General features: G+C 38.2%; 1 protein-coding gene across 9 annotated transcripts in view; it reads left to right on the top strand.

The window, feature by feature from the left end:
• KDM6A (lysine demethylase 6A) overlaps positions 1-27,049 on the top strand; it is a 154,868-nt gene that overhangs the window by 47,533 nt on the left and 80,286 nt on the right. For all 9 annotated transcript variants that reach the window (XR_004778484.2, XM_050708905.1, XM_050708907.1 and 6 more), the window contains one exon: positions 24,124-24,182. Coding sequence is in view for 8 of the 9 variants with exons in the window: in XM_050708905.1 (XP_050564862.1) it covers positions 24,124-24,182 (59 nt within the window). In the remaining variant the exon portion in view is untranslated. The remainder of the gene's footprint in view (positions 1-24,123; positions 24,183-27,049) is intronic.

Raw genomic sequence — 27,049 nt, 5'->3', positions numbered from 1 at the left:
CCATATTTCTTGATGGGTGATGAAGCTAGTCTGGAGTTAGCAGTGGGAATCTGCCTGGGTTGGACCTGGAGGAAGGTGTTTCCCCTCTTCCCACCTCCATCCCCTTTGCACCGAGAGGATTTCTTGTTTCTTTCTTGTTGTCCTTAATTAATGTCTTGTACCTGTAAGAATAAGTGTATTTTTGATCACCCTATGATATGCTCTTTTTATAGACTTTTTAATTAACTTTTATGGAGATATGCAAATGCTTAAAACATACAAAAAAAACCCCACTTAGATTTCCTTGGTTTGCTGCATTTTTTATTTTTTAAGATTCTCTGTTAGGTTTTTTTAGCTCAATTCTTTCAAGGTTAGGTGTTGTCAATTAAGCTGTTGGGATTTCCGATGGTAAAGAAAAGAGGAGAGGGAAGGGTGTGAAGAAAAGGTGGTGTTTGTGAGCTATGAGGAGAGCTGTGTGAAAGAACTGAGAAATGCATGGAAATTGCTGAATCACATGAATGTTATTATGTAAGTCAGGTTTGAAACCGCACAGGGACAGTTATGTTCTGCAGCTATTTGAATATCTGAATTTATTTAGTGTATTGCATTGCACGTTGCTATGGTAGAAGTAAGTGACCTGTATCTTTGCTTCATAAGTGGAAAGCTTCTAGAAAGGTTGAGAGAGATTTTAGCTTGCTTTGGGTGTACTTTGGCCTCCTTACGTAGTGTTTTTAGACTTTGCTACTTTGGGTTTTCACTGTTGCATCAGGTTGGTAAGTGATTGTTCTTTTGATGGATTGTTCATTATATGGATTCATTCTGCAATCTATCCTTTTTCTTTCAAGAAGAAAAAAGACATTTTTCATAGATTTTCTAGTGCTCTGATTTTTTTTTACCAGGTGTTTTTCTGTCTTTTCAGAATTCAGTGTGTGGGCTGTTTTGTTGTTAATTTGGGAAGCAGTTTGTTGATCCTATGGAACAAACTAAGAAAAAAAAACTTCAGAAAGTATATTCTGAATACATGTCATAGTTGCAGAAGTGAAGGGCTGAAAGACTGGGAAGGTGCTGTATTTTGCCATTTATCAGGTCAATATTCCCTCCTTTCTGATACGACATTTTGAAGAAGTGGTGTCTGAATGCGGAGTTTTGAAAAAGCTGGGTTGCATTATGCCACGTACTCCTTAACAGACCACTTTTATCAGTGATCTCTTTGGGCACCCACAGGTCAGTGTAAAATGTCCTGCAAAATTACTGGGTTTTTGCAGTTTTTGTTCTGCACAGACACTGTGGTGTCTTAACTCTGCATAAAAAAAAAAAAAAGTACTTGACTTGAAATCTGGCGAAGTAAATATCTCAACTTGGATAAAAGCTGAGATAACTTAATAGAGCTCTTCAAGTACTTTTTTCAGTGTTTCTTCTTACTTGTCTATGCTAAAATAAATGTGCCTTCTGTGCAATGTACTTCATTCGGATTTCTTTTTAAAACTCCCATGTCAAAATTTTTGGGGGAGGTGAGGAGGACTGTGGGGGATGAACAGATAGGAAGGGCAGTTCAGGAGAGGGAGACAACAACTAGAACTCCAGTTTGTAGATTTTGATACTGCTGAGAAAAAAAAAAAAAGATATGAAGTGCAAGTGTCTGCCATGGTTATCAGTTTTGACATGTTCTGAGGAGGAAGGATTAGAGGCTCAGCAAGGAGCAAGATATTCCTGATTCTATCCAAGCGTCATGGCAGAAATCTGGCACCTGGAAAAAGTTATTTTAGTCATCTCATGTGGTTGTATTATAATGTAGTCGATCATACTGAACTCTTCTATACCGCATCTGGGTACTGGTAGGGCTATCCTAACACAAATTTCAGTACGTGATAGAGCGACCATGTAAGTACAAAAAATATGTGCATCAGTTGCATTGCCCTTGTTGCGGGGCTGGGAAAGGTTTCAGTGCTCACTAGATGATTCCAGGGAGGGGTTTGTAGAAGAACCTGGCTGTCCTTTACTTCTTCCCTGAGATCTCCTCTGCTTTGACATGGTGCTGTTACTGCAGCCCTCTTTTGGTTTGATAATCGTGTTTAAAGTACGTTTACGTGGCCTTCTGCAGGTAGGTGTGTGTTCATGTATTGTTAGTTAGAAATTGTGTACCTGTCATCGTTACAACACAGATTGTGAATAAATGAAACTTTTTGGTGCAGGTACCTATTAGGTTGAGCTCCACAGGTAGCTGCAGGCTGCCAGAGTGTGGGCAGACAACGTTCCTGACAAATAGGATCTTATCTGCAGGAAGCTCCTGCGTGCTGCTTCTCTACAGTGTTCCCATAAGCCATCTATTACTGCTGTCTCTAGCTGGGGAATGTATATCTGTCTTTTTGGACAGGATTCTAATCAAATCCAAGGGATTGTGGACAAGTTGTGAGAAGTACGACAACGGCACTGCTGTCAGACGTGATTCTGAGTGTGTGAATTCATCACAAAGGATGATCGTGGAATCACAGAATGGTTTGGGTTGGATGGGACCTTTAAAGATCATCAGGTCCAAACCCTGCCATGAAACCGGAGGGAGGAAAATAAGTCCCATAGTTGTTTTGTGGCAAGATCAGGTATCAGTTAGCCTTGTTCTGGAAAGCAACCATCAGGTACTCCCTGCCGGTGTTTGCTGGATATTAGGACTCCAGTCTAAATTTGAAAGTTTACCTCAGGTTGCCATCCTGTGTGCATGGCCTTCTTGATGTTTATCTCTTAAAATAAATGATTGTTAGAAACCTGATTTTGGCAATATGTTTGCAAATACCAATTCCCTCTTTACTTTTTCGGTCCTTAGAAAACTGAGGAGAATCTAAAACAATGCAGAGGTTCAAAAATAAAGCACTAAAATTTTGTTCAGAAAACCCAGGAAAATGAGGCTTTGTGTGCTTGTCATGGAAGAAGGATCTGATCTTAGTCTGCTGAGTCGTTGGCTTGTTGCAGAAAGCAATTTTACAATGGTCTTTGATATGTAGCCCTACAGTGTAATTTAGTACCAGTTAATTTTTTACAGTGCTGTTTTATAATTAAACCTATGTAGAAATGTTACAAAGGGTGTTTTATCAACCTTATGGCTAAAACACTTTTAATTAGTAGCAAGGCTTTTTTTTCCCTAAAGAACTAAAAGTAAGACCATACATGTTTGTTTTTAAATTGGACCTGCTGCTTGTCTTAAATATTCCTGTATGACTTCTTTTCATCTCTATACATTTTCCCTTTTGATAGGCCAAATGTCTTTTTTTGGTATGTTTTCTTAATGCTGTAAAATGGGAAAACAATTGAAAATACTTTCATGCTTTAATTTTGGATATTTTGCTATCTCTTTTTCTCCAGACTGTAAGTCCATTTCCCCCTTTATAATAGTTGGACAAAAAGCAATTACTAGACATACTGATAACAACAAATAAGAGAACATTTTGCACCTTAGAGAGTTTGTTATAAGACAGAGCAATTTTCCATTTCATTGACTCACAACTGTTTTATTTTCTACAGTAACCTCAAAATACCAAGCACCATTTTAAGGTAGAATTCATCAAAACTTCCATTATTTTTTTTTAATTGGCTATAAATGCTTAGTTTAATTGAAACAGTACAGTGGTATAGGATCAACAGGAATTGCTGGAGCAGACAGATTTCTGAAACTAAAGTTGGAGAAGGCAGTAGTAATATGAGCTGTGAATGCTGCTTTTTATGCCCTTAGTTTTTTTCGTTTTTTTCTCCAGAAAGTGATTTTTTTTTTTTTTTTTCAATTGAATGGGTATCCCATGTAAGGAGAATGGTCTTAACAAGCTTCCCCATAAGAGTCCCAAGAGAACAAAACTTTAAAATGACACACAAAGCCTTTAATATAAATGATTGCCCTGTAGCAATGCAAGACGTGTACAGGAGAAGCAGAAAAACAGAAACAGCCCCTTTGATCAGAGGAGATGTAATCAAAGAAGCACTTAGAAGAAGACTTAATCAGGAAAGCAAGTTTCAAAAATCCTCAGTGAAGGGGAAATTACTGAACTTAGGGGCATTACAGAAAGAGCGGAAAGACAAGGTTACTTGACAGAGATGGATAAGGTGAAAAACCTGCAATTCAGAATACGTTTTAAAATAAAAATAGAAATTCCAGAGAAAATAATCAGCAAGTGAAAAATAACCAAAATTAATAAAGATAATAAAACAACTCTAGAAGTCATTGAAAAGGGAGATGCTATTAACATCTTATATATGGTCTACATCTTCAAATGTCTTCTGTACTTCTTTCTGAAAACATAAGTGTCATCAGTGCAATACAGGGAATTCAGTGATGACCAAAGACAGGTCATCATAATGGAGATAAAAAGAAAGCATAGGTATTTTCAGGAGACTACTTTGTGGAGAGCAAAGTAGTCTGGAAATACAGCCTGAGTCTGATACAACATGATAATACAAGGTGGTAAGCTATTAGGCTCATTTAAAAAAAAAAAAAAAAAAAAAAAGGGGGGGGGTGGGGTGTCCTGAGGAAGGGAGAAGAAAAAAAAAAAAAAGCAAGACTTGGAGCACAACTAAGCAAATAACATGAGAAAGAGGAAAGTGTGGCTAGAGGAAGAATCGTGGAGAGTGGGAGAATGAAAATTGTAGCCTTGATGAGAATTTGAATACAAAGAAAATGAGAAAAGTAAAAACATACTAAGAGTACAAGCATATGTGGAGAACAGAGGAAAGTATATATAGAAGAATACAGGAGGGAATTGTGGGAGGTCTGAAATGAGATTTTTGCCAGCTTTCTCCCCAACAGCAAGCCCTGTGTCATAAACTCACCATGTGCAGTGGGAGGGATTAAAAAAAAAACAAATCCAAGGAGGGCAATAACTGTTCAGGTAAAGGGGAGCACTGTATATCACTTCCCATCAAAGGACCAGAATGTCTGTTATTTTGAGCAAGGCAAGCAGCGTAGTGTGTGAAGCACTGGCAATCACTGGGCAAGCTAGTTAGGTAGGAAAATAAAAATTCATTAACTCGAGAGTGGCAGAAATTAACTTAGTGGGACTTCAGCTAGTAAAAATTAACTCTCTGGGCTGAACTTGCTGGAAAGTACGTGGCAAGGGGATGAATGAGTTAAGATGACAAACGCCTCTTTCATGAATGAAATGATGAAGATTTTTAATGTATGTGCCTGTTTCTGCAGCTGTTGACAAGAAATTTTTGTCACGAGAAAGGGGCTTTACAGGAAACAAGGAAAGAAGTATCTAGCAAGTGCAAAAGTATTTTACTGATCACAGAATCATCTAGGTTGGAAGAGACCTCCAAGATCACCTAGTCCAACCTCTGACCTAACACTAACAAGTCTTCCACTAAACCATATCACTAAGCTCTACATCTAAACGTCTCTTAAAGACCTCCAGGGATGGTGACTCAACCACTTCCCTGGGCAGCCTATTCCAATGCCTAACAACCCTTTCGGTAAAGAAGTTCTTCCTAACATCCAACCTAAACCTCCCCTGGCGCAACTTCAGCCCATTCCCCCTCGTCCTGTCACCAGGCACATGGGAGAATAAACCAACCCCCACCTCGCTACAGCCTCCTTTAAGGTACCTGTAGAGTGCAATAAGGTCACCCCTGAGCCTCCTCTTCTCCAGGCTGAACAACCCCAGCTCCCTCAGCCGCTCCTCGTAAGACTTGTTCTCCAGACCCCTCACCAGCTTTGTTGCCCTTCTCTGGATTCACTCGAGCACGTCCATGTCCTTCTTGCAGCGAGGGTCCCAAAACTGAACACAGTACTCGAGGTGCGGCCTCACCAGAGCTGAGTACAGGGGGACAATCACTTCCCTAATCCTGCTGGCCACACTGTCTCTTATACAAGCCAGGATGCTGTAACTGGCATACACTTCGTTGGGTTAGAAACTGGCTGGGTAGCCAGGCCCAAAGGGTTGTGGTGAATGGAGTCAAATCCAGTTGGAGGCCGGTCACTAGTGGAGTCCCCCAGGGCTCAGTACTGGGGCCAGTCCTCTTTAATATCTTTATCGATGGTCTGGATGAGGGGATCGAGTGCACCCTCAGTAAGTTTGCAGATGACACCAAGTTAGGTACGTGTGTCGATCTGCTCGAGGGTAGGAAGGCTCTGCAGGAGGATCTGGATAGGCTGGATTGATGGGCTGAGGCCAGCTGTATGAAGTTCAACAAGGCCAAGTGCCGGGTCCTGCACCTGGGGCGCAACAACCCCAAGCAGAGCTACAGGCTGGGAGACGAGTGGTTGGAAAGCTGCCGGGCAGAGAAGGACCTGGGAGTACTGGTTGATAGTCGGCTGAATATGAGCCAGCAGTGTGCTCAGGTGGCCAAGAAGGCCAACAGCATCCTGGCTTGTATAAGAAACAGTGTGGCCAGCAGGTCTAGGGAAGTGATTGTCCCTGTATACTGATGAAAAATAGGTGAGGACATATGTTCCATTATGCTGAATGGTTTAGGGTGCAGTAGGGAAGAGTAAAGAATTCTGTTAGTGAAAACTTTTCACTTTGGTCTTAAGATGCTTACAAAATAAATATGCAGCTAGCATTACCTTTTTGTCCAAAGGTTTGTTATTACATTTAGATTATGAACTTGTCCCTTCAGTACGTCAAGATGGCTAGAAGGGGAATGCAAGAAGATACTTGAAAAGCTGAAAAAGTAGTTAAAAGATCTAAGAGAAATTATGGTATGAGGTGTGCTGAATTGAAGGACTACATTTATAAACTGTGCACCATATAATCTCCGTCTTGTGTCAAAATACTAGATATTCAAAATACTAGATATCTTTGGTGACACTGTAAATCAGGTTATTTCAGCATCCCGTGGGCGTAATCATTTACTTTGATGGCTCAAAGATTTTAAACTGGGATTCTTAAATGCAAACTGAGTTTATGAAGGCTAACTAGAATTCTGTGTCTTAAGGGTAGAAAAAATTATGTGTATGCTTCTGAAATATTTCAGAGAAAATGATGAATAAGGAGAATCTTTGGAATGCTGGAAAGGTAATGATGGTTTTATTACCAATAACATATTGTCATCTATAAAATAAACAGAAAATAGAGCCAATGAATAAGTGTATTTGGGTTTCAGGAAAAAAAATCTTTTAATATTGGATACTAAAAATAAATGTTATCTCTTGTAAAGCAGTGTTGAGAGAAGTGTATATATATTTTTTCATAAAATGTGTTGTTAAATGAATGGCACCTAGAAAGATTAAAAAGAAAATGTGTTGCATTTCACTCTGCTAATTAGAGACTAAAGCACAACTGATCACTATTTTAGAAAAGATGATACATTTATCCAGATACTTCTTAGGTGGTAATGCATCTGAAGAGTTACCTCTTTGGGGGGCGTTTTTTCTACATCTTAGTGTGTTTTTGTGTGAAATTCTGTCCCTCTGCCAGCAAAAACATTGAATTCTCAGATAGTCCCATGCCAGAGAAAGAAGTAGACACTGTTTTTTCACTGTTAATGCAGACAAATAATGCAGCATGTCCAATTTTGTGTAAAGTAAAATTGTACAAGGCCCTAATAATTAACACACATATTAACTGGTTTATGTAACGGAAATGACAAGCACGCATGTTGCCTCTGCTTGAAAGGAATCAAGAGTAGGTGTAAAATCTGAAAAAGAATGAGATCAGCCAACTTAACTAATAAATGTTGACATGTTGCTTTTGACCTCCAGATAAATCTGATAAGTTGTCCCGTCATTCGATACCAAGGAATCCTCCTTTGCACATACAAACCATTTACCTGTTTGGATCACAACAAATATTAGTCCTTTCATGGATCATGTATGTTGCTCTTCCTTTGAAATATTTTGCAGTTGCACAAAATAATAAAATAAATTCATTCAAAATCTGAAGTTCTGAATTTTTGCAGTGCGTACTCATTTATTAAGTAACTCATACCTTTTAATCTATTCATTTATTAAGTAACTCATAGCTTTTAATCAATGGATTTATGAGAACTGACGAAACTCCAGCAAGTCTGTAACTTTCTTTGAATGTTAATGGTGAAAGAGGAGTGAGAAACTTTGCTTGAGTCAGGGGAGGGAGAAGACAAAATGGTATCTCAGAGTAAACCCTGCTCCTCCTACCCCGCGACACGGTATCTGTTTCCAAATGATATTCATAACATTTTTCTAATGTTGATGCTTCACTATGGAAATTCATTAGAAATGCAGTTAGTTATCCCTCTGTATGTGTGATCTGTGTCTAGAAGTGCTAATATTCTGGGTGGAAATGATGTACGTACCATCAGGGTTGATGGAAAAGTCCTCTCAGTAAAGCTTTTCATGCATATGTTGAATTTTCCTATCACAGAACTTTCTTTTGTGCATAAAAAAACTGTCATCCTTCATCTACTGATAGTTAGAATAATAGCATGCTTCCTTTCTCCAGTCCCTGTGATGAGAATGTAGGATGCTAAAATACAAGACATACTGTAGTGTGGCAGTGAAGAAACTCATCAATTTAGATTGCTTGGAGAGAGGCATATTTAGCAGAGTAGAACAGTTCTGACTTGAATGGAGGACAAATCTTCCGTAGGCGAGGAAATTATTTGACTGTTAACTGTATTGACAATGGCTGTGATGCTTGCCATTTCAAAAGTATCCTGTCGCTTGCAGAAACCACAGAAATGGTACAATTCCTTCATTTTCCATGTGATTGCTTTTAAGTTGTGTAGAAAAGGTAAAAACAAAACACGCCACACTTCTTATTTGTGTTTTGTAGATTCATGTTTGATCATAAGCTCTAAGTAGATACAATGTCTCGGTAATGAATGGCATTTGTTTTCTTTGGAAATTAACCTTTAAAATTTTTATTCATTTTTCTCTAAGAGGTGAAATATTTCCTTAGTTTTAAAAACAGCTGTTTTATTTTGCAAATTTGTTGTTTCTTAATTTGCTCTCTCCAGGACTTACATTTCAGTTCTGATTTTTCTTATACAGCTACTGGAAGTGTTCTGCTGCAACATTACCTTGGTGACATTTCTGCCCCTCGGTTTCCTTCTTTTCCCAGGGATACAGACCCAGTATTCTCTCTTCTTTGGGGGTGAGGGAGGAGTGATGGAAGTACAGGGGAATCTAGTGCAAATAGATGGAGAAGGTAACAGGTGGGAGGATGGGGAGACGCAGAGCTTGGGGTCTCTTCCTTAAAGAGTCTGTGAGTAGCATAGGTGAGGCTAATAAGCCCATCCTTTGAAGAAAAGGCACGTCATCTGAAATGGTTTTAGAATTGTGCTTGATTGCAACCATGCTCTGCTTTGTGAAGTGGCTTTACAGGGATTAATATTTAGAGAAGAAATAGAAATCAGTTCTGCCTCTGGTGTTTACTTGCATGAAGGTTCAGCAAGAATTACTGTCTCGTGTCTGATTGCCTTCATGGAGTGTCTCAAGTGAGATCAGTGCGGAAACCGCTGAGTCTTCATCTTCTGAGTGCTCTCCTTGAAGGGAGGGCCAGGTATTGAAAAGTTCATGGGGAGATTCAAATGCTAGAACATAGTAACAGAAAGCAAAACAAGACCTTGGAGTCTAGATATTTTCAAGCAAAAGTATTTTAAACTGTATGCTGAGAATGTCTGCAGCTATCTAGACAACTTGATCATCTGTTCTTAACGAAGCTTGCAAAGTTGTAGTAAGCAGATAGGGGTTTGCTGGTATTCAGAAGAACCTGGGAAAGCATTAGCCTGTCACCCATACCACATTTCTGGGCTGCTGTATTCAAATGATTTACCTTTAATTCCTAAGTCTCTGTGCGGTATCGTTTTGTACAACAGATTGGTCACTGTGTTATTTTTTTCATCTCATTTGCCAGAGGAATAAGATTGAGAGGTCCAGCATCCCTGGTATGGGAGAAATAGCTGTCAGTTTGGGATATTTCACTGTTTTCTTCTTCCCCAGCCCTGTCTTTTTGCTGCAAGACTAGAAGGTTCCTCAATTAAATTTTATCTGGTAATACCAGCCAAAATAAATGTCCCTGGTTCCCTCATTCAGTCTTTCCTTCTTGGTAGATTTTTAGTTAGTGTTTTTTCTTTCTGCGTAGGCCTATCGCGTAGGGAATTATTCTAGCTGCTTCTTTCTGAATTCTCATGGTCAGCGGTAAAACTGTATTAACAGACATAATTGCTACACCGATGCTGCGGAACGTGTTTTTTAGAGGGTTTGAGGTTTTTGTTGGCTGTTTTCTTCTCCTTCTCTCCCAGACAGTGGAATTGGGATCTATTTCATAAATTTATCTGTTGGGCTCTGGTTCTTGCGATCAGAAACAGATCCATTGCTAGCTATATTAATGATGTAATCGGAACATTGTGAACTCTCTTTGAAACTAAGCAAGCTGAAAAACTTGGTTCCTATCCTGGTAAACAGTGGAGAAGGCGAGATGGATCAAACAGCATCCAATAAAGTGGTGTTTTTGGGTCTTGTCTGTCCATTGTCTGCACAAAACAAAAGGGGGGTGCAGTGATTTTTGCAGTTAACTTGATCTTTATTTTTGGAAAAGAAAGAGGAACATAAACTGATCATCGTTCCCAATTACTATTTTCAGTAGAACTAAGGGAAGGAATTCTATGGTGGTTGCAACAAAAGGGGAATCTCTTCAAACAGGACTGGTGCTGATGGTGATGTTTTCTGTTCTGTTTTCAACTGATCTGCTGCAGGAAATACATTATTACTGCATCTTCTGGAAGTTCTCATATCACTGGTTTTATAGAAAGTTTCATCAGTTTTACGGAATGCTGCAGACTTGCAGCGTTTTAATGATTTCAAAAAGCAGCTGGACAAATTCAGGGAAGAAAAATCCATTAAGAGCAATTAAATATGAAGACATTTTGTCTGGCTTTAGAAACCTCTGAACCACAAATCACTGGAGGTTGGGAGGGTATTCTTGGGAAGGGAAGGCTTAAAATAATAGAAAATGAATGAAGTTACTCTTAGCAGTAACTCAGCAACATTTTAAAAGTTAAATGTTACTGCTGGATTTTTTTTTTGAAAGCCGCCCCCTCACCCCACAAGATCACCTACTTAGAGTTAGGTTTCCATTTGGTGACATATTCTTCACATTTTGGAGAGCAAGGATGAATTTCTGGGGAAATGCTATCACTGGATGGTGTTTAGAACAGAATTACTCTGTGGAGCTATACAAAAATTTCAGCACACTTTATCCTGTCCTTTCTCAGAAATACATAAAAATATAATAACATAAATGAAATCATCCATCTAGTTCATAATGGAGCATTATAACTCTGTCTCAGTTCTGTTTCTGATCTCAAAATTTAGGCAAACAGAGCCCTCTGTCTGTCTGAAGTTTGTGAATAAGCTTGGAAGAAAAGCTTTTGAAGGCACTTCCATTTCACTATTTTCAGACAATATATATTTCAGAGAAATGTCAGCCTTTTTCTTTCTAAAGTTTCGTCCTTGTGCATTGATGTCAAAAGCATTCCTTAGGAGTCTCTTCCTGGATCACGATGGCTATAACACTGGATTTTATAGAGAGAGGACATACAGGTACTTCTTGCTGGAGAATATCTCTGAGCTGGGCTTTGTGCAAAGAGAAGGCTGAAGCAAAACAGATGCTGAATGTAATTTCTGAGATCAAGATAAACCTGGATGACAAATAGTTCTGAACTGAGAATGACTATCAAGAGCAGCCTTGGAAGAATAATGCAAAATAAAAATGTCTCTAAAGAAACACGGTTGATGTTTTGGATTTTTTAAATGCTTTTCAATGCTTTTGATAATTGTGGTATTTAACATAGACATGTAACTTCAAATTTGCGTGACATCTTTCCATGTTCCCTGTCCACTAATCTGTCTAAACATTCATTTTATCTTTTCCTGGGATTCTAGGGTTGTTTTTTTCCTCCAGTCTTACAGCATGTACCTACAAACTAGGAGATGTATCTTGAGATATTTTTGTTTCAGTCAGGCTCAGGGGGCAGGTGCCAGGGATATGACTTTCCCTTGTTCTTTGGCTGGAACACAGTGAATCACTGAGGTATTGGAGCACTGTCTTGAAGCGCACTCCTCATGGTAACTCATCTATCAGCTAAAACAAAGTAGCTGACAATGTTGTAATTATTGGGAAGAATATGATCTGCCATGTTGACAAAGGATTACTTTGTCCTAAGTTGAACAAAATCTCCTGTCTCTGTGCTGTGTCGGTCAAGTGTGAGATGAGCAGCAATTTGCTGGACTGGGCTATCAAACCCAGAAGCATGGTACTTCTGAGTCAGGTTGGTAGGCTTCATGTTTAGGAATGGTGAGTGACCGTGTACAAGAATTTAAGGCACAGAACTCTGAATGGAGTTGAGTTACACAAAATACTAACGAACTCCTAAAGAGAAGTTAAACAAAATTCTTGGTGTAGTAACTCCCACTTCATTTAAATGTAAGTAAGTCAATTAGGACTTTCTACCTTATTCCCTTTACCCCATGCGTGTCACATAGGCAGAGTTTTCTAATTGAAAGGGCTTGGTTGGGCAAGGGATGCTGAAACAGTTTGTTAGGCTGAGGATGCCCTTTGCGTTACTGAACAGGATCTGAATTTTAGACATGATAAATCTATTTATTGGAGGCCAATCTTAGTGAAGGCACTAACAGGTTTAAAAATGATTGAGTGGTATAGCTAGCATTCTGTGAAATCATAAGAGAAGTTGAGGAGTGCAATCTATCTACCCACTGATGCAGAATAAGGTATTTAATTACCATGTTAAGCAACAAAATATGGCATGGACTTCCTAAAGCAGAATTTCTGTGGATGTTTTCGTTTAAGAAAAGGATCAAATATAATGCTGAAAGCATGTTAAAACTAACACGTTCCACAAGACTTGTTGTCTTAAAAGTGTCCATAAGGCATCAAACACAAGCTAGACATTCCAGAAAATGAGCTCTAATTCTTCCTTTCTTCATGGCAAAAACTGATCTGGAAAAGACTTGTTTAGGGTCCCTGTCTGTGATATTTACTGTCTGTGAGAACAAGCCTTCCAGTGCGCTTTGTCTGTCTCCAAGGAGTTAAGTTTATTTGATAGAATAGGACAGTTCAGTTGGAAGGGGCCTTCAGAGATCATCTAATCCAACTGCATGAACACTTCAGGCCTAAATAAAAGTTGAAGCACGTTACTGAGGGCATTGTCCAAATGTCTCTTGAAGAGTGACAGGAACGGGGCGTCAGCTATCTCTCTAGGAAGCCTGTTCCAGTGTTTGACCACCTTCACAGTAAAGATGTTTTTCCTTGTGTTTGCTCGGACCCTCCCCTGGCCCGGTTCATCACCCGACATAGCGTGAACCTGTTCAACTCACAGCTGGACAATTTGTCTGGAGGGTGCTGTGAGGGATTGTATCAAAGGCCTTACTAAAATTTGGGAAGATCATGTCCACCAACTTCCCTTCATCCACTATGTGGGTGAGCTTATTTTAGAAGGAGTTCAAATTATTAAGGCAGGACTTTGCCTTCATGAGCCCATGTTGGCTATTCCTGATAATAGCTTTGTTCTTTAAATGCCTTTCAGTGGCACCCGGGATAATCTTTTCTATAACCTTTCCAGGTACTGAGGTTGGACTAACAAGTTGCTGGCTTCTGGGTCTTCTCTGGTGCCCTTCTTGTAAATCACTATAACATCAGTACAGCATTGATGGTGGGTGTTCTTCCTAGCAGACCAGTACTAAACCCTTAATTAATTCACATAATCTTCACGTTGTAGTATTCATTTTCCTGTATATTTGAGAGAGGTTTCTTCCTAGGTTAAGAAATGTACAGTCTTTAAAGTGCATTGATAACTTCCAGATTGGATATTTATGCCTGTCCATGTTGAGATCTACTAACCACAAACCTTGATTGCATAGATTAATGAAGCTGTCCACATCATTCTCTTCATACAATAGAAGTATCTTTGTCTTTCTGTGGGTACTAATTTACTTCATTTTTGATACCTGCAATTAGAGAATGATTTTGTTTATGGAAATTCCATTGTAGTAGATAATTGGACCTTAAGAGAACGTGTAAATAAATTAAGTCTTTCTTGAGGATGTTACTTGGAGTTAGAAGGTCAGCAGATGCAGCATATGTTGGAGAGGAATCACTTTTTCAAAAAAAAGATGAAAAGTGGCATACAGAATATAGATTTAAGCAGTCCTCCATGTTCTCTGAAGTAATAGAAAATTGTTGTCTATTGTGTCTTTAAGGGGGAAAATATCCTTTGATCTTGATTAACTCTAATTATTGACGTACATCAGACAGTGTCTTATGGAGGAGTTTGGGACTGGTATTAAACATTTTTTATGACTTTGAAGTGAAAGTGAATATCAGTATTCCAAAATAGAAAGTAAATTTTAGATATTGAGTGCTGGAATTTCAGAAGTACCAACACCAAACCGAAACAAAAGCTTTGGTTACAGAGAATTACGATAGCAGGTGGAATTTCATGCTGTATGCTGAAATTTTTAAATGGAAGGAGTATTTAAAACTATTTATATACACTAACTCACGTATACATCACTGATGATGTTCAAGAAGCTGACCTGAGTATCAGAAGAAGTAAAGAGTATGAGGAAAAAGTTAGAGACTAAATAAAATATTCTATTTAATAAAGAATAATATAGAAGACTATATTGGAAAGCATGCTATTATATAAAAGGTAAGTATAGTTCATCTTGACATTTTGCTAGAATCTAATCATCCTCCTCTCAAACAGAGAACAGCAGAATGAAATTTCAGATAAATGATAAAAGCGTATCCGAGAACTATTTGCAGAGGAGACAGGAAGGAGGATGAATCAACATGCATGATGTATAGGGGTTAGAAAGGGATTCTGCAGACTTTTAGTACAAGAGTAAGGGGGTATCCGCTCAAAATGAGGAGAAGCTATTATAGTGTAAAATTAATTTGTGGAACTCAACTTAGCAAGGTATCTTTAAATAAGAGCTCCCTAGAGTCATGTAAAAGGATGTCAAATTAATACAGAGGAGGAGAAAATCCCCATAATATAAAATTGGTTAATTGGCCCTCTTCTTCTGTCCTTTCTTCCCTTTTCCTTCAGGCTATTGGGTAACTATGTAAGTAATCAAGTTCAGCAATAAACTGCCCCAGAAGAAAAGATTTTAAAGCTAACAACTTTGAGAGGTTTCCCGTAACTTATCCTCGTAAGAGAAGGTAAAGTCAGAATTAAGAAAGACTAGTGGACTCCTTCTTCAAGACGGTTGTGATGTTCCTGTTAGCAGCTTTTCAGAGTTGATTTTCCAGAAGATAAATGATTGGAAGTAATTTAAGCAGTATCAGACACAGCAGCGGTGATATAACAGTAGGAAGAGGGATTAGTGAGGGAAAGAAGGCTGAGTTCTGGAATAAATGAAGAAAGAGCTAAGTAGTGCGGCAAAGAATTAGCAAAGGAGATAATGGAGAGTGAAGGAAGTGTCCTATCATTTGGCTTGTTTGTATTTTTTTGTTGTTTGTTTTGTCTTTAGAAATTGAAGGCTCTTAAACTCACTAGCATATATATTCACCGAGTGGGCTGAAAATTTACTGATGTACGGTTTTCTGTCGAGAAATGATGATTTGATGGAATTGAAGTATTCTGTGGGAATGGTTGGTGGGCTGCCCAGCTGCTTTGCCTCGCTCTTGGCTGCTGGCCATCTTGTCTGCTCCCCCAGCTGCCTGTCATGTGGGCCTGCTGGCTCGTCTGTTGGATCCTATTTTAAGTATTTGTACATTCTAACAAATAAAACGGCAAATCACCAATTAGAACACCAATTAGCGATTACTACTAAACCATCTACAGTCTTAATTAGAAAATCATTTTCAGTAATAATTGATTGATACCTAACTAGCAACCATTAATCAATGATCTTGCATTTCATTGCTTAAAATAATTAAATCTTAAAAATTACACATTCTTATTTTACTATTTGATATATTAATACATAAAATATCTATCCAAAACATGCTATCCACTTAAATTTTCCATTTTTAAATGTCAGTGACTAATGTAAAAAAAAAAAAAAGTCAAAGTTGAAACGAGTAGTGAGATTTTATTCGTAAAGCTGATACTCAGAATTTTGTTCCAAGTGTGGGATTTTGTTCAGTTTGCAGTTTATAGAACAAACTGTTTTTAACTAGAGCTAACGAAGCCTGGGTAACGACAGGCTTGTGTCTGTTGTCCTTTAGCACCTCCTGTCCTTCCTTTTCCCACATCCCTTTGTAAGCACACGTGAGTTGGAATTCCTCTGTTTGTCCCGGTGAAGCATCCCAAATGACATGTTGTCCCCTTTGACATCTTTGCTGGGCAAGATAAGCACACGCTTGCTCTAAATTTGTGCTGATGGGTTAAGTATGTCTGCCCAAAGAAGGGAAACTGATTGAATTCTGACTGCTTTCTAAAAGTGGACCTTGCTTTGGAGGCTCTTTTCTCTGTCCAACAACTATTCTCCGTGACATTCCTCAAGCCTTTCACCTTTGGGTTATCCTGCTTTCAGTGAAATTCATTCGAAGGCAGCTAATAGATAGGTTCAAGAGTTATTCAGCTGGAAAGAAGAACATACAAGTAGCAACCGTATTCTTAGTGAATTTGGTAAAAAATTCAAATTAAAAATTTTCCATTAAAGCGTTCTGTGTTCAGCTTGGTTCTGCTTGCTGCTCGGCGCAGTGTGACTGAAGATTCAAGCGAACAACCATGGACAATTTTGTGGCTGTTTTCCTTTGCTGGTTTTTTACCGGTTTCCTTGCATATATTTGTATCACTTTGTAGTCATTCTTGCCTCATTAAATTCAGGTTGTCCACTCCCATTTTATGTGGAGTGCCTCAGGTAGAGCAGCTGTATAATTAATGATTTTCACGTTTTTCTCCCAACACAGTAGTGATTCTCCAGCAGTGAGAAACTGACAGGGAAATAATGGTGCTACTTGTAAGCTCAGTGGGACTCCTACCTTTGCTGGAAAAGGGTGGAAAAAATGGCAAAGGAAGAACATAAAATTCCATGGTAGTTGTTCTGTTTGAAATGTTTTGAGGAAGATGGGTAGAAATAGTGATGATCTAGTACCATATAAAAGGGAATAAAACATTTCAAAAATACTGTTAAGATGTCATCTTCAAAAAAAGGTGTTGCAGTAATACACGAAGAAGTTTTACTTTCAGAATCACCAAATATTTGAGGTGGGAAGGGACCCCTGGAGGCCACCTGCTCCAAGCCCTGCCCAAGCAGGGCCACCCAGAGCAGGCTGCCCAGGGCCGTGCCCAGGCGGCTTTTGGAGATCCCCAAGGAGGAGACCCCGCAGCTCTCTGGGCAGCCTGTGCCAGGGCTCCTCACCCGCACAGCACAGAAGGGCTGCCCGGTGCTCAGAGGGAGCCTCCTGGGCTCCACTTTGTGCCCACTGCCTCTTGTCCTGGCACTGGGCACCACTGAAAAGGGCCTGGCTCCGTCCTCTTGCACCCTTCCTTTTAGGTACTTTGGGACATGGATGAGATGCCCCTGAGCCTCCTCTTCCTCAGGCTGAACAGCCCCAGCTCTCTCAGCCTGTCCCCACAGGAGAGGTGCTCCAGTCCCTCCATCATCTTTGTGGTGGCCCTGCGTTGCACTCTCTCCAGTATGACCATGTCTGTCTTGTACTGGGGGGGGCCAGGACTGGACCCAGCACTCCAGGGGTGGTCTCACCAGGGCTAAGCAGAGGGGAAGGGTCGCCTCCCTCCACCTGCTGGCAATACTTTGCCCAATGCAGCCCAGGGTACTGTTGAGATATGTTCTAAGACAGATACCACTTAGTAGAAAAAAAAAAAAGAACATTTAAAATTCTATTTTATGTTTTTGTTTGTTTGTTCGTTTGCTTGTTTTTTTTTCTTCTTCTTAAGAATCAGAAATGCTTTTCTGTGGAAGAACTGTTCGGCTACCAGTTGTTGGTCATGGTTCCCAAAACAAAGATTGGCAGCTGAACTTACTGATTCATGAAACTGTGGTTTCATTACCCGTGAGTGAAGTGTTTAATCTGTCATACTTCTTGTGTGTGGACCATTTCTTTAACTGGTGGAGTGTGCAGCCAGAGATGCTAAGGAATGGACAAAAAAAAAAAAAAAAAAGACAGTAACCCTTGAGGCGTGCTGATGGTCTCCTTAAAATACTTGTTAGGCTCAAGTTTTACATAAGTAACTTGGCAGTTGAGTTTCTCATACGATGTGTAACTCTTGATTTAAGGTTACTTAAAGCTCACTTTTATGTAAATCAGTGGCAATCTTTTATTTAGTTTTTGAAAACCCTCTGTGGTTGCCCTGTCTTTAATATTTGGGAAGAAAAAAAAGTATTTTTAATGGATTAGGAAAGATACATTGGCCACTTCTACAGGTATTGGGTGTATTTTGGCAGTACTTATTTTGAAAAGATAAACTTCTTAGAGATGACATGAAAATTCCTTTGTAGTTGTTCACCAAGATGTTAAATGAATTAATTTGTTACAAATACCAGAATATATTTGTCACAGGAATAATGACGTTTATATATTAATCACTTTCATGTTGCTGCTGAGTTGAGCAGGCTCGTGCCCATTAACAATTTTAGACTGTTGCGATCATTGCTCAGGAAGCAGGGGCTTGCCAGATATATTTTATACAGGTGTATTTTAAAGATCCTGTATAAATCTAATGGTTTTCAAGGTACTAAAAAATTTCTTGAAGACCTTGAATAAGCGGAAGCTAATGCTATTCATTTGTAATGCACTACTTGCAAGGATCTTAGTGCTTTTGCAGATGCTGGGAATATGGAGAACCTGTAAATAGGTAGCTCTCATTTATATTTGTACAAACATGAAAAAAGAAATCATTTGAACCCTCCCCTCTTCCTCCCAAATACTTTGCAACTGCTAGAGCTTGTCAGCTCCCAAAGGGCCATAGCTGTTCATGCGTGAGAGCCTGAGTGGAATTTTTATGCAGTACGTGCTCTCCAGGGAACTGTTACTATACACTGAGTAGTGTCAGGAGGAAATATTAGGGACAAGAGTGTCAAAACTTCATCTTTATTTATTTATTTTTAGTAAATAAATAAGCATTCTCGCATTTGAACATAAAAATTGCTTTGCTTTGAACACGTGGCTGGCACACCCTGTGGCCCCTGGACATAACCCAAACTGTCCAGCCCCCTTGTTCTCCCAGTTAGGCTTTCTGAGGTGCTGTGGGCCAGGTTCGAGCGGGATTTGAAGTCGCCTTCGGAGTCCTGCTGGAGGCAATTTTAATGTGTCATCAAAGGCTTCGATTCCTGGCAATAGTAAGCAAATGGAAAGTAGTGACTGGTCTTGTGAAGGGTACTGACCTTCATCTCTTTCAATACTCTTCCTTCATACTGCCACCAACTGTGTGGGGAGTTTCTTGCTCCAGTTATGCTTTTTATTTATCTCATAGTATGGTAGGATATGCTAGGTAATATTTATTCTGTCTAAACATTACCAACTTTCTAATAAGATCACAGGATTATTTTAACTACGTTTGGCCCTGCCCCTTACAGTCATAAAGGAGAAATGGTGTATTTACCTACATATATTAGTGGTCAAGGATTTGCACGGAGAAGGCCGGTAGGCCAGCTGTGATGTTATTTCATATTTTTATCCATCTTCTACTGAACCACAGAACTTGAATCCTCTCATTTCAAATATTTGTATGCTGCTTAGGAGGTAATAAGGAAGCATTGCTTTTTTTTTTTTTAATGTAGGTTTACTGCATAAATCTTTTATCTAGGATTTCACTCTTTCTGTATGGAAATTCAGTGTGGGTTCGATATGCATTTTGTTGGTACCAGTGTAGGTTCAGAGAGCTTTTACATGTCACTTGTCTTCCGCTTCTTCACTTGTGGTAATACATTTATTTGGGGGGGGCGCTGCCCAGTGAACCTGACTGGGAAACTGATCCAGTTAAAAATAATCCTGTTTTATCCAGATATTAATAACTTGGATCAGTTCTGGCATCCAGTTGACTGTAGTACCCTACAAATGATAGTATTGGCAAAGATGAGGGGTACTGCTGGACAGGGGCTGTTTCTAAATCTGCAGTGCTATGAGACTGTGGCAAAAGCCTTCCTCTTCATTTGTCAGCTGGAAGGTCCTGACTGGAGGCTGCCCGTAGGCTGCTTTGACTCTTTAGCCTCTTTTTCTGTTCTCTTTCTAGATGCGTCGCTGTTCTCTTACAAACATAACTTCTTTGTATATTCTTGTATTTAGAAAATACAATTTTGGAGTTGATTAACTGGGTCTCAACTTCTGGTGGCAGATTAAGTCCGTTACTGTTGCAAATATCTTCACCCAGATATGGCAGCTATACATTTCTAGACTCAATCTAATATGGCAGTTTTAAAGTCCGAATGTGAGTAACTTGTTACACAGGATGGGTATATTTTTCTGAGCCTATATTTTTAGATTGAGTGTTACTACGGTGTTCTGATTCAGCCATCCTTCTGCTGGAGGTACTAGCTATGTGCTTGAAGATGGAGAAAAAGGCTTTATTGTGAATTTGGCCCGGAGAGCAGAGCACATGGATTGTTGTAGATGTGTTTCCGTCTGCTGCTTCAGAGGGGCTATGAAGCAGTTATTTCGGTCAGTACAGGAGGTTTGTGAGATGGGTAGGATATTCCTTTCCTGATTGCTAAAAAGAAACAAGACTAAAAAGTCATCAACACATTTATTCATCTCTTGTTACGTAAAATGGTACAAAAGATACATTGTTGTCTTCTGAGTTACCCATCACTAAATTAATGTAGTCTATACATTTTGTCAAATATAATTGAAATTTTGCTCAGCATAAAATAGTGCATGTAAGTAGCAGAATACACAATATGAACTTGACAGTCTTTTGTAATTGCGTAAGCTTGTCAAATGGAAAGAGATATTTGAGCCATCTAGTGGTTGGTATGAAACATTTTAACACTTTCAACGGGTTGTAGAAAATGCAAATGACACCAACATGGAAAATGCATTTCTAATTTGTATGCTTTTTAATAGCATAGCTGTAGAATGAAAAAAAATACACATTCAACTGAGGTAGTCTGTTTCGGTTTGTAGCTTTTTTTCAAGATGATGTAGATTTTACTGAGAAGATCTGATAACATAAATATTATGTGTAGAAGTTAATAGCCAAAGAATGAATTTTAGTCTGACATCTTAGAAATTGTGAAGGTTTTGAGGAACTTCATGGAAAAGAGTGTAATAAGATAATTTTGTTTTCTACTTCATACTGAAATAAATATATATACTTAGAGGGGGGAAAAAAAGTTGGCTTGTAGGCTTGTATTCTCCATCAGCAGCTATTTATAGTAGGATCTTGAATAACAAGGATTGAATAACAAGATATCGTTACTGAAAAACATGGGGTAGATACTATTCATGATATACCTGTGTTCAAAAGCAAGTAACAGTGGCAATTGAAAACAGGTTTCTTAAGGCGGGGTGTGTGACTTGGAGTCCCAGAATCTGAGATGTCAGGATAAAGGACATTTTGTAGATGAAAATCCGTCTTGTAATGCAGCTTCATGATCCTGCTTGGTCCTGATAAGTGTTAAGCTGTTATAGCTTTTCATATGGGCTGTTGCCAGTAAGAACTTGGCTGCATGTTGAAGTTGCTGGTATTCTGCAGTACAGGCAGAAAAGTTAGTTGCTGAAATAGTGAACTTCACATGTAACTCACCTTGAATTACTGATGGAAAGTACTGCATGCACGGAACCACTGTATTATCTCCCAGTCCTCGTGAAAGCCCCATCCAGCTTCAAGTCCAGATTAAAAGATATTTTTTAATCATTTAGACAAATCTAATGAATAATCAACAAGCAGTACTAATGGTGTTACGTGCAGTTAGAGCTGTAGTGTTTCAAAACAGATGAATACAGTCCATACTGACATTCCAGAATTTGCATCTTTACATTTGCAGTAAAGTATTAAAAAGTCTTAAGTCTTGCCCTGTTTTTTATTGAGAAGACAGTGGTATCCTAACATGTTTTTAAGGTCAGTCCCAAGTGCATTGCAAAGCTGAATGAGAAAAATTAGAAGGCCAGCCACAGAACAAAGGATGGAGCTGTAATAGCGGACTTGTGTTTTACTGCAATGGGGGCAACCTGAAAGCTTCATGTAAATTTGATATACTAATTACACATGGACAAATCACCTGCATTTTGGTCTTGTCATAAGCCTTGATTGTTGAGTATTATTAACCTTTAGGACCAAAATAACAGCTAGATTAATCTTCTGAATATTCAAATTTTGACTGTGAATTCTAATAGGTATCAGAAGAGGAATTAAACTCTTAAAGATTGAAGAGGTTTTAGTTGTCTGGTATATTTTTGCCTGAATTTTGCGGTGTGGTGATGAAGGATTTTTTTTAGTATTATTCTCAGTCTCTATGGTGATCTAGTCTTGGATCACAGTTGTTGAATCTCCGAGGTAACATTGAACAACTTTGTTCACTTCAGTTCTCTAAATAAGCATGGCCAGAACAGAGTAAAGGCAGCTAGGTGTACGCTGTATTTTGCAGGCTTCCATGTTGCACGTGTGTAATCTCTCCCCATTGTTGTCTCACTTCTTCATTGAAAACACTGTAGTCCAAGACATTATGTATGTTCAGTTTTTGAGCTTGTCTTCATTCTTAGTCTGCTGTTGCCAGAACAGATTTGAGTAACAGCAATTACGTGGCGTACAGAGTTGAAGATCTCATATCTTTATGATGTCCATGTTGTGGTTTTGTTCACTTGAACAGGAACGTGATTTTATGGTAGTATTACGACTGTCATCTTTTTATTGTCTGTGTACTTCTCTTTCCACTCCCTTTGTACAGTGCTCTGATTGTCATAGTAGCTGGTCATACCACAGCATTTTCTTGGAACCTGTCCATTGCTAAAGCTATGATCCAACTGTATTCATGAAAGGATCTTTGGCATTTCCCCTGTTTTTAATTTGCATTTAGAAGATGCAAATGAGGTATAATGAAATTGTAATACTAGGTTCTGTTTCTGATGAGTGCTTGCTCTTCAAATTATGTTCTGGTTACCAATTGCTTTCTAGGAGAAATTTGCTTACGTCTCATATATTTCAGTTGGGTTTAAGGCATATCTAGAATTCCTTTTGTTAGGTTCCATAGAAATGAGAGTTGTTGAAGAAGTGAGTGCAAGTGCAGTAGGGGTTATCCTGAAGAAGAATCTTTGAGAATGGAAACGCCATCTCTGGTTCATGTATTAGAGCTCTGTTTCCTTTGGGATGTATTCACAGTCTCTCGAGAACAGCGTTACACACAAGAAAAACCTAAAATTGTGTTGTAGGCAGCATATATGTGTTTTCTTCTGTAAATAATGGAATAGCTGCTAAACAGAGAACAATTTTACTGTGGCATAACATTTTTCAAAAGAAAATGTTGGTTAATTTTTATATAATTTAGGAAATATGTAATATTTATTTGGAAAATTAGGTAGTTAATCATTCATTAACCCCCCTGGTAATGTCACTTTGGAAGCAACACTTTCCTTCGTGAAAAGAATATGGGGGGGAGATGAGTTGTCAGAAGGAGAATGGTACATTTTTTTCCTTTTACTGGAAAATAGGGTAATCAAAGATAGAAATTAGATTGATGATGAAGAAATCTGATTGTCTTAGGTTTGAAGCTGATGGCCTATATTTTTAGTATTCAGAAAAATTACAGTTTTTACAGCATATTTTCAGATTCATATAATTAATGTTCTACTTTAGACACTGAAATTAGTGTGCATAGCTTTGTTTACTTTTATGTGGATATAAATCGTTATAACTATGACATGGTCTTAGGTTATAAAACATTTTTATTGTATTAAATTGCCAAGGACCGTTGTTTGCTTTCCTGCTGTCGTACAAATGGAACAAAGCACATCAGTGTCTCTGATGTAAAAGTAGTTGAATATTACGGTAGTTACTGTTCCTCAAAAAATAGTTTCTGCATTTAAATTCAGAGTTTAGTACTAAATTTTACAAAGAATTGCATTTTTTAAAAAAAATCTGTAGCTATCTTCTTATTCCTTCTTTTTTGTTCTTCCTGTTCAAGGTGAAATTAAAATATGCCTATCTCATAATGGAAATTGAATGTCAAACGATGAACAAAATACTTGCAACTCAGTGGTATAGATTATGGTTGGTGTATCTGGTTTTAAACATTGTTTCTTTTCTTTACAGAATGCTGCCTTTTTATATGGCCTTGGTTTGGTCTACTTCCATTACAATGCCTTTCAATGGTAAGTTGGAATAAACTAACAGTAACAGTGTATTTTGTAGTGTTTATTGGTAGGTGAATATTTCAACTTTAATGTTAGTGTATAATGGTTTAAATTTTGTAGCATAAATACGATACTTGAAGGTATATTGTCCTGTATCTCATATCTGATTTACTTGTGGCAGCCACAGCAGTTGCTTGAATAGGAAGGCAATTACAGAGAAAGAGTTTTAGCTTCCTATAACGCAATTCAGCAAGGAGAATGTAGCGGTATGACTCAACAGGTTTTTGTGAATTCTCAGTGTCTGTGGTCTGCAGCATATGTTGTGAAGAAATTTTCTGTTTCTCTGGGAAAAGAAGTGGCAAAGTAGGTTTGTTTTCATTTAGCTTGTTATTCAGTAATTTTTCTATAACTATATACAGTGACAGGTTTTGGACGTGAGCAGCAGTACACTTTGTCCTGAATGTTTAAAACTGTCATAAAAACTCAGTTATAAAGAGCTGTAAATTCTGGCAGGGTTTTGGGGGTGGGAAGGGCTTGCTTTTGTGCTGGGGGTGGGGAAAGGCGTGGTTTGATGGTTTTCTGGGTGATTTTGTTTTTGTTTTGCCTCACTGGCGATGAGAGAAGAATGAGAAATGGAATAGACTTGATTATTGAGGTTCTCTTGACAGATCCTCAAACTTTCCTGGTCAGTAATAAGAAAGGTCTGGTTTATTCTTACACACATATTGTTGTTATCATCGGAATAAAGTCAGATAAATGCAGTGTTTAGATCAGAGCTTTTTTCATAAAATTGATTAGTTTACCTTTTTTTTTTTCTCTCTCTTCCATGCTGATTTCTTTGTGGTATATATTTCTCTAGTAACACTTAGTACAGAAGCTCGTAATAAAATGAATGTGATTTTACTATTTAGTTGATTACACAAAAAATTATCATCTTATTGGACTAAGCATGCCTGAAGCTAAGGAAGTAATAAGTGACTACTGACCGATAGCTTGGAACAACAAAATGAGATTTTTGCCCACCTCCTACTCCCACCCCCCCCAAATAAATTTATCAAAAGTTTCTGTGTATCTGTAAGACAAAAGATTCATGCTTTCCTCAGGCAGGAAGTAAGCTTTTATTTTTGAAATTAACATAAGTTGGTTAAATCATGATCTCAGAAGCTTGATATTTTTTTTCCCTCTTACAACTTAAATGCTTCCTTTATTAATAGTGGTGCAATGTATGCCATGTATTGTACGTGGCATGCAATTACATTCCATTCTAATATGAGAGAAGAGCAAAAAAGTTTTCAGAAAAACTGAGAATCTTTCAAGATTGTGATCATCTTTCTTGAATTTTGCTAAGTTTCAGAATGTTCTTGTTCTGATGCAGGCTTGGCTTCATCATTTAACGTGTTACAGTTTGCACTGTGAAAATGATAGAAAATGAGTCAAATTACACGAAAAGTTAGATTTAGAGTAGTTAATTATTAAGAGGCCACCTTTTCAACGTTGCCATTAGTGGATCAGTTTTTTTGGCACCGTTCAGTGGAGGGAGCCACAAAGTCAGGTCATTGTGAGGCCTAAGTATTGATAGTTTGCTGCCTTGAATTAATTCAGATTTTTCTTACATGCTTTTGAGTAACCTTGTTCAGAACATGAGTATATATTGATGTCTTAAATTATGATGTTTTAACTGCATATAGAGCTGTTTGTTAATGTAGTTTAAAGTAATCAAATCTGTCTCTCATTCATACCACAAAGGTAAATGTAGTGTGGTACTAAAGAAGTTGTGCATATGAGAATATTGGGTAGAATTTTTAAAGGAAAAAAGTCTAATGCAGATAAAATCTTATACTTCTGTATGTGATTTTTTAAATCCCCTTGATTTTTTTTTTTTTTTACTATGTTTTGGGGACAGGAGTGGGTTGCATGGTTGTGAGTATTTAGGGTGTGACAAAATCATAATTAGCCTGGAGCTGATTGCAAGTCGCTTGCAGTAGGGATGTTCTTTGTACGCTTAGTCTTCCACAAGTCTCCACTGCAGATTGCAAGGAGAATCTTCCTTCTTTCAGAGTGAAACACTAGTCAAACTGTCTTGTTTTCTGCTGCAATTATTCCATCTATTTCCATTCATAAAGTACACAAATCTGTGTATTTCATACAGGTAGAGGAGGCCCCAAGATTGTTTAAGGTTGTTTAACCTACTGTGCTTCATTCATGAATATTTTATTTTATTCATACAACCTTAGATAGTCATAGGTTTTTGAGGAGAGGCATGTACATAGTCTTCCCAAAAGTAAGGGTTAATGAATCATCTGTCATACAAATTGGGATAATATCAGAGCAAATGAGAATAAGGTCAGTTTTAGAATTGTTGTTCGTATTTTCACGTTATTTTTTGAGTTTTCCAGTATTCATAAAAAGAAGTGTTGGACTGACTCCAAGACACATGCAATTCTCTGTATTCAATATTGCACGCTTCTGTACATGCTAAAGAAGCGTTACAGTGTTAAGTACTAAATCTTATCTGACACATCATTTTATATCGGTTGTTTTGTTTGACAATTTATGTAAGAACTGAAAGTACTTATATACATGTAAGTATATGTAAATATTGTGATAGCGCGATCAAAGATATTTTATGCAATTTTTTTAGTAAGATATGACATAAGGGATTAGCTCCAAAGAAAGTTGTATAGATTTTAGATTTTGATAATCTTTCTACACCATTTGTCATCGAGTTGTGAGAGAAGTGGATGGCTGGTTTTCCCTGTTTCTCAAGTAGGGCAAAACACCAGAATTGAGATAGCTGAGATACTGTCATAACTTGAATAGTTTCATGTCCTCCTTAGTTGTCTTCTAGATGGAACAATTAAAAAATTTTAGTTGTTTGTCAAAGA

Source organism: Cygnus atratus, chromosome 1 (genome assembly GCF_013377495.2).
Source record: "Cygnus atratus isolate AKBS03 ecotype Queensland, Australia chromosome 1, CAtr_DNAZoo_HiC_assembly, whole genome shotgun sequence".
Taxonomy (NCBI): domain Eukaryota; kingdom Metazoa; phylum Chordata; class Aves; order Anseriformes; family Anatidae; genus Cygnus; species Cygnus atratus.
Note: the sequence above shows the minus strand (reverse complement) of the source record. Positions and strands in the feature narration are given on the sequence as shown.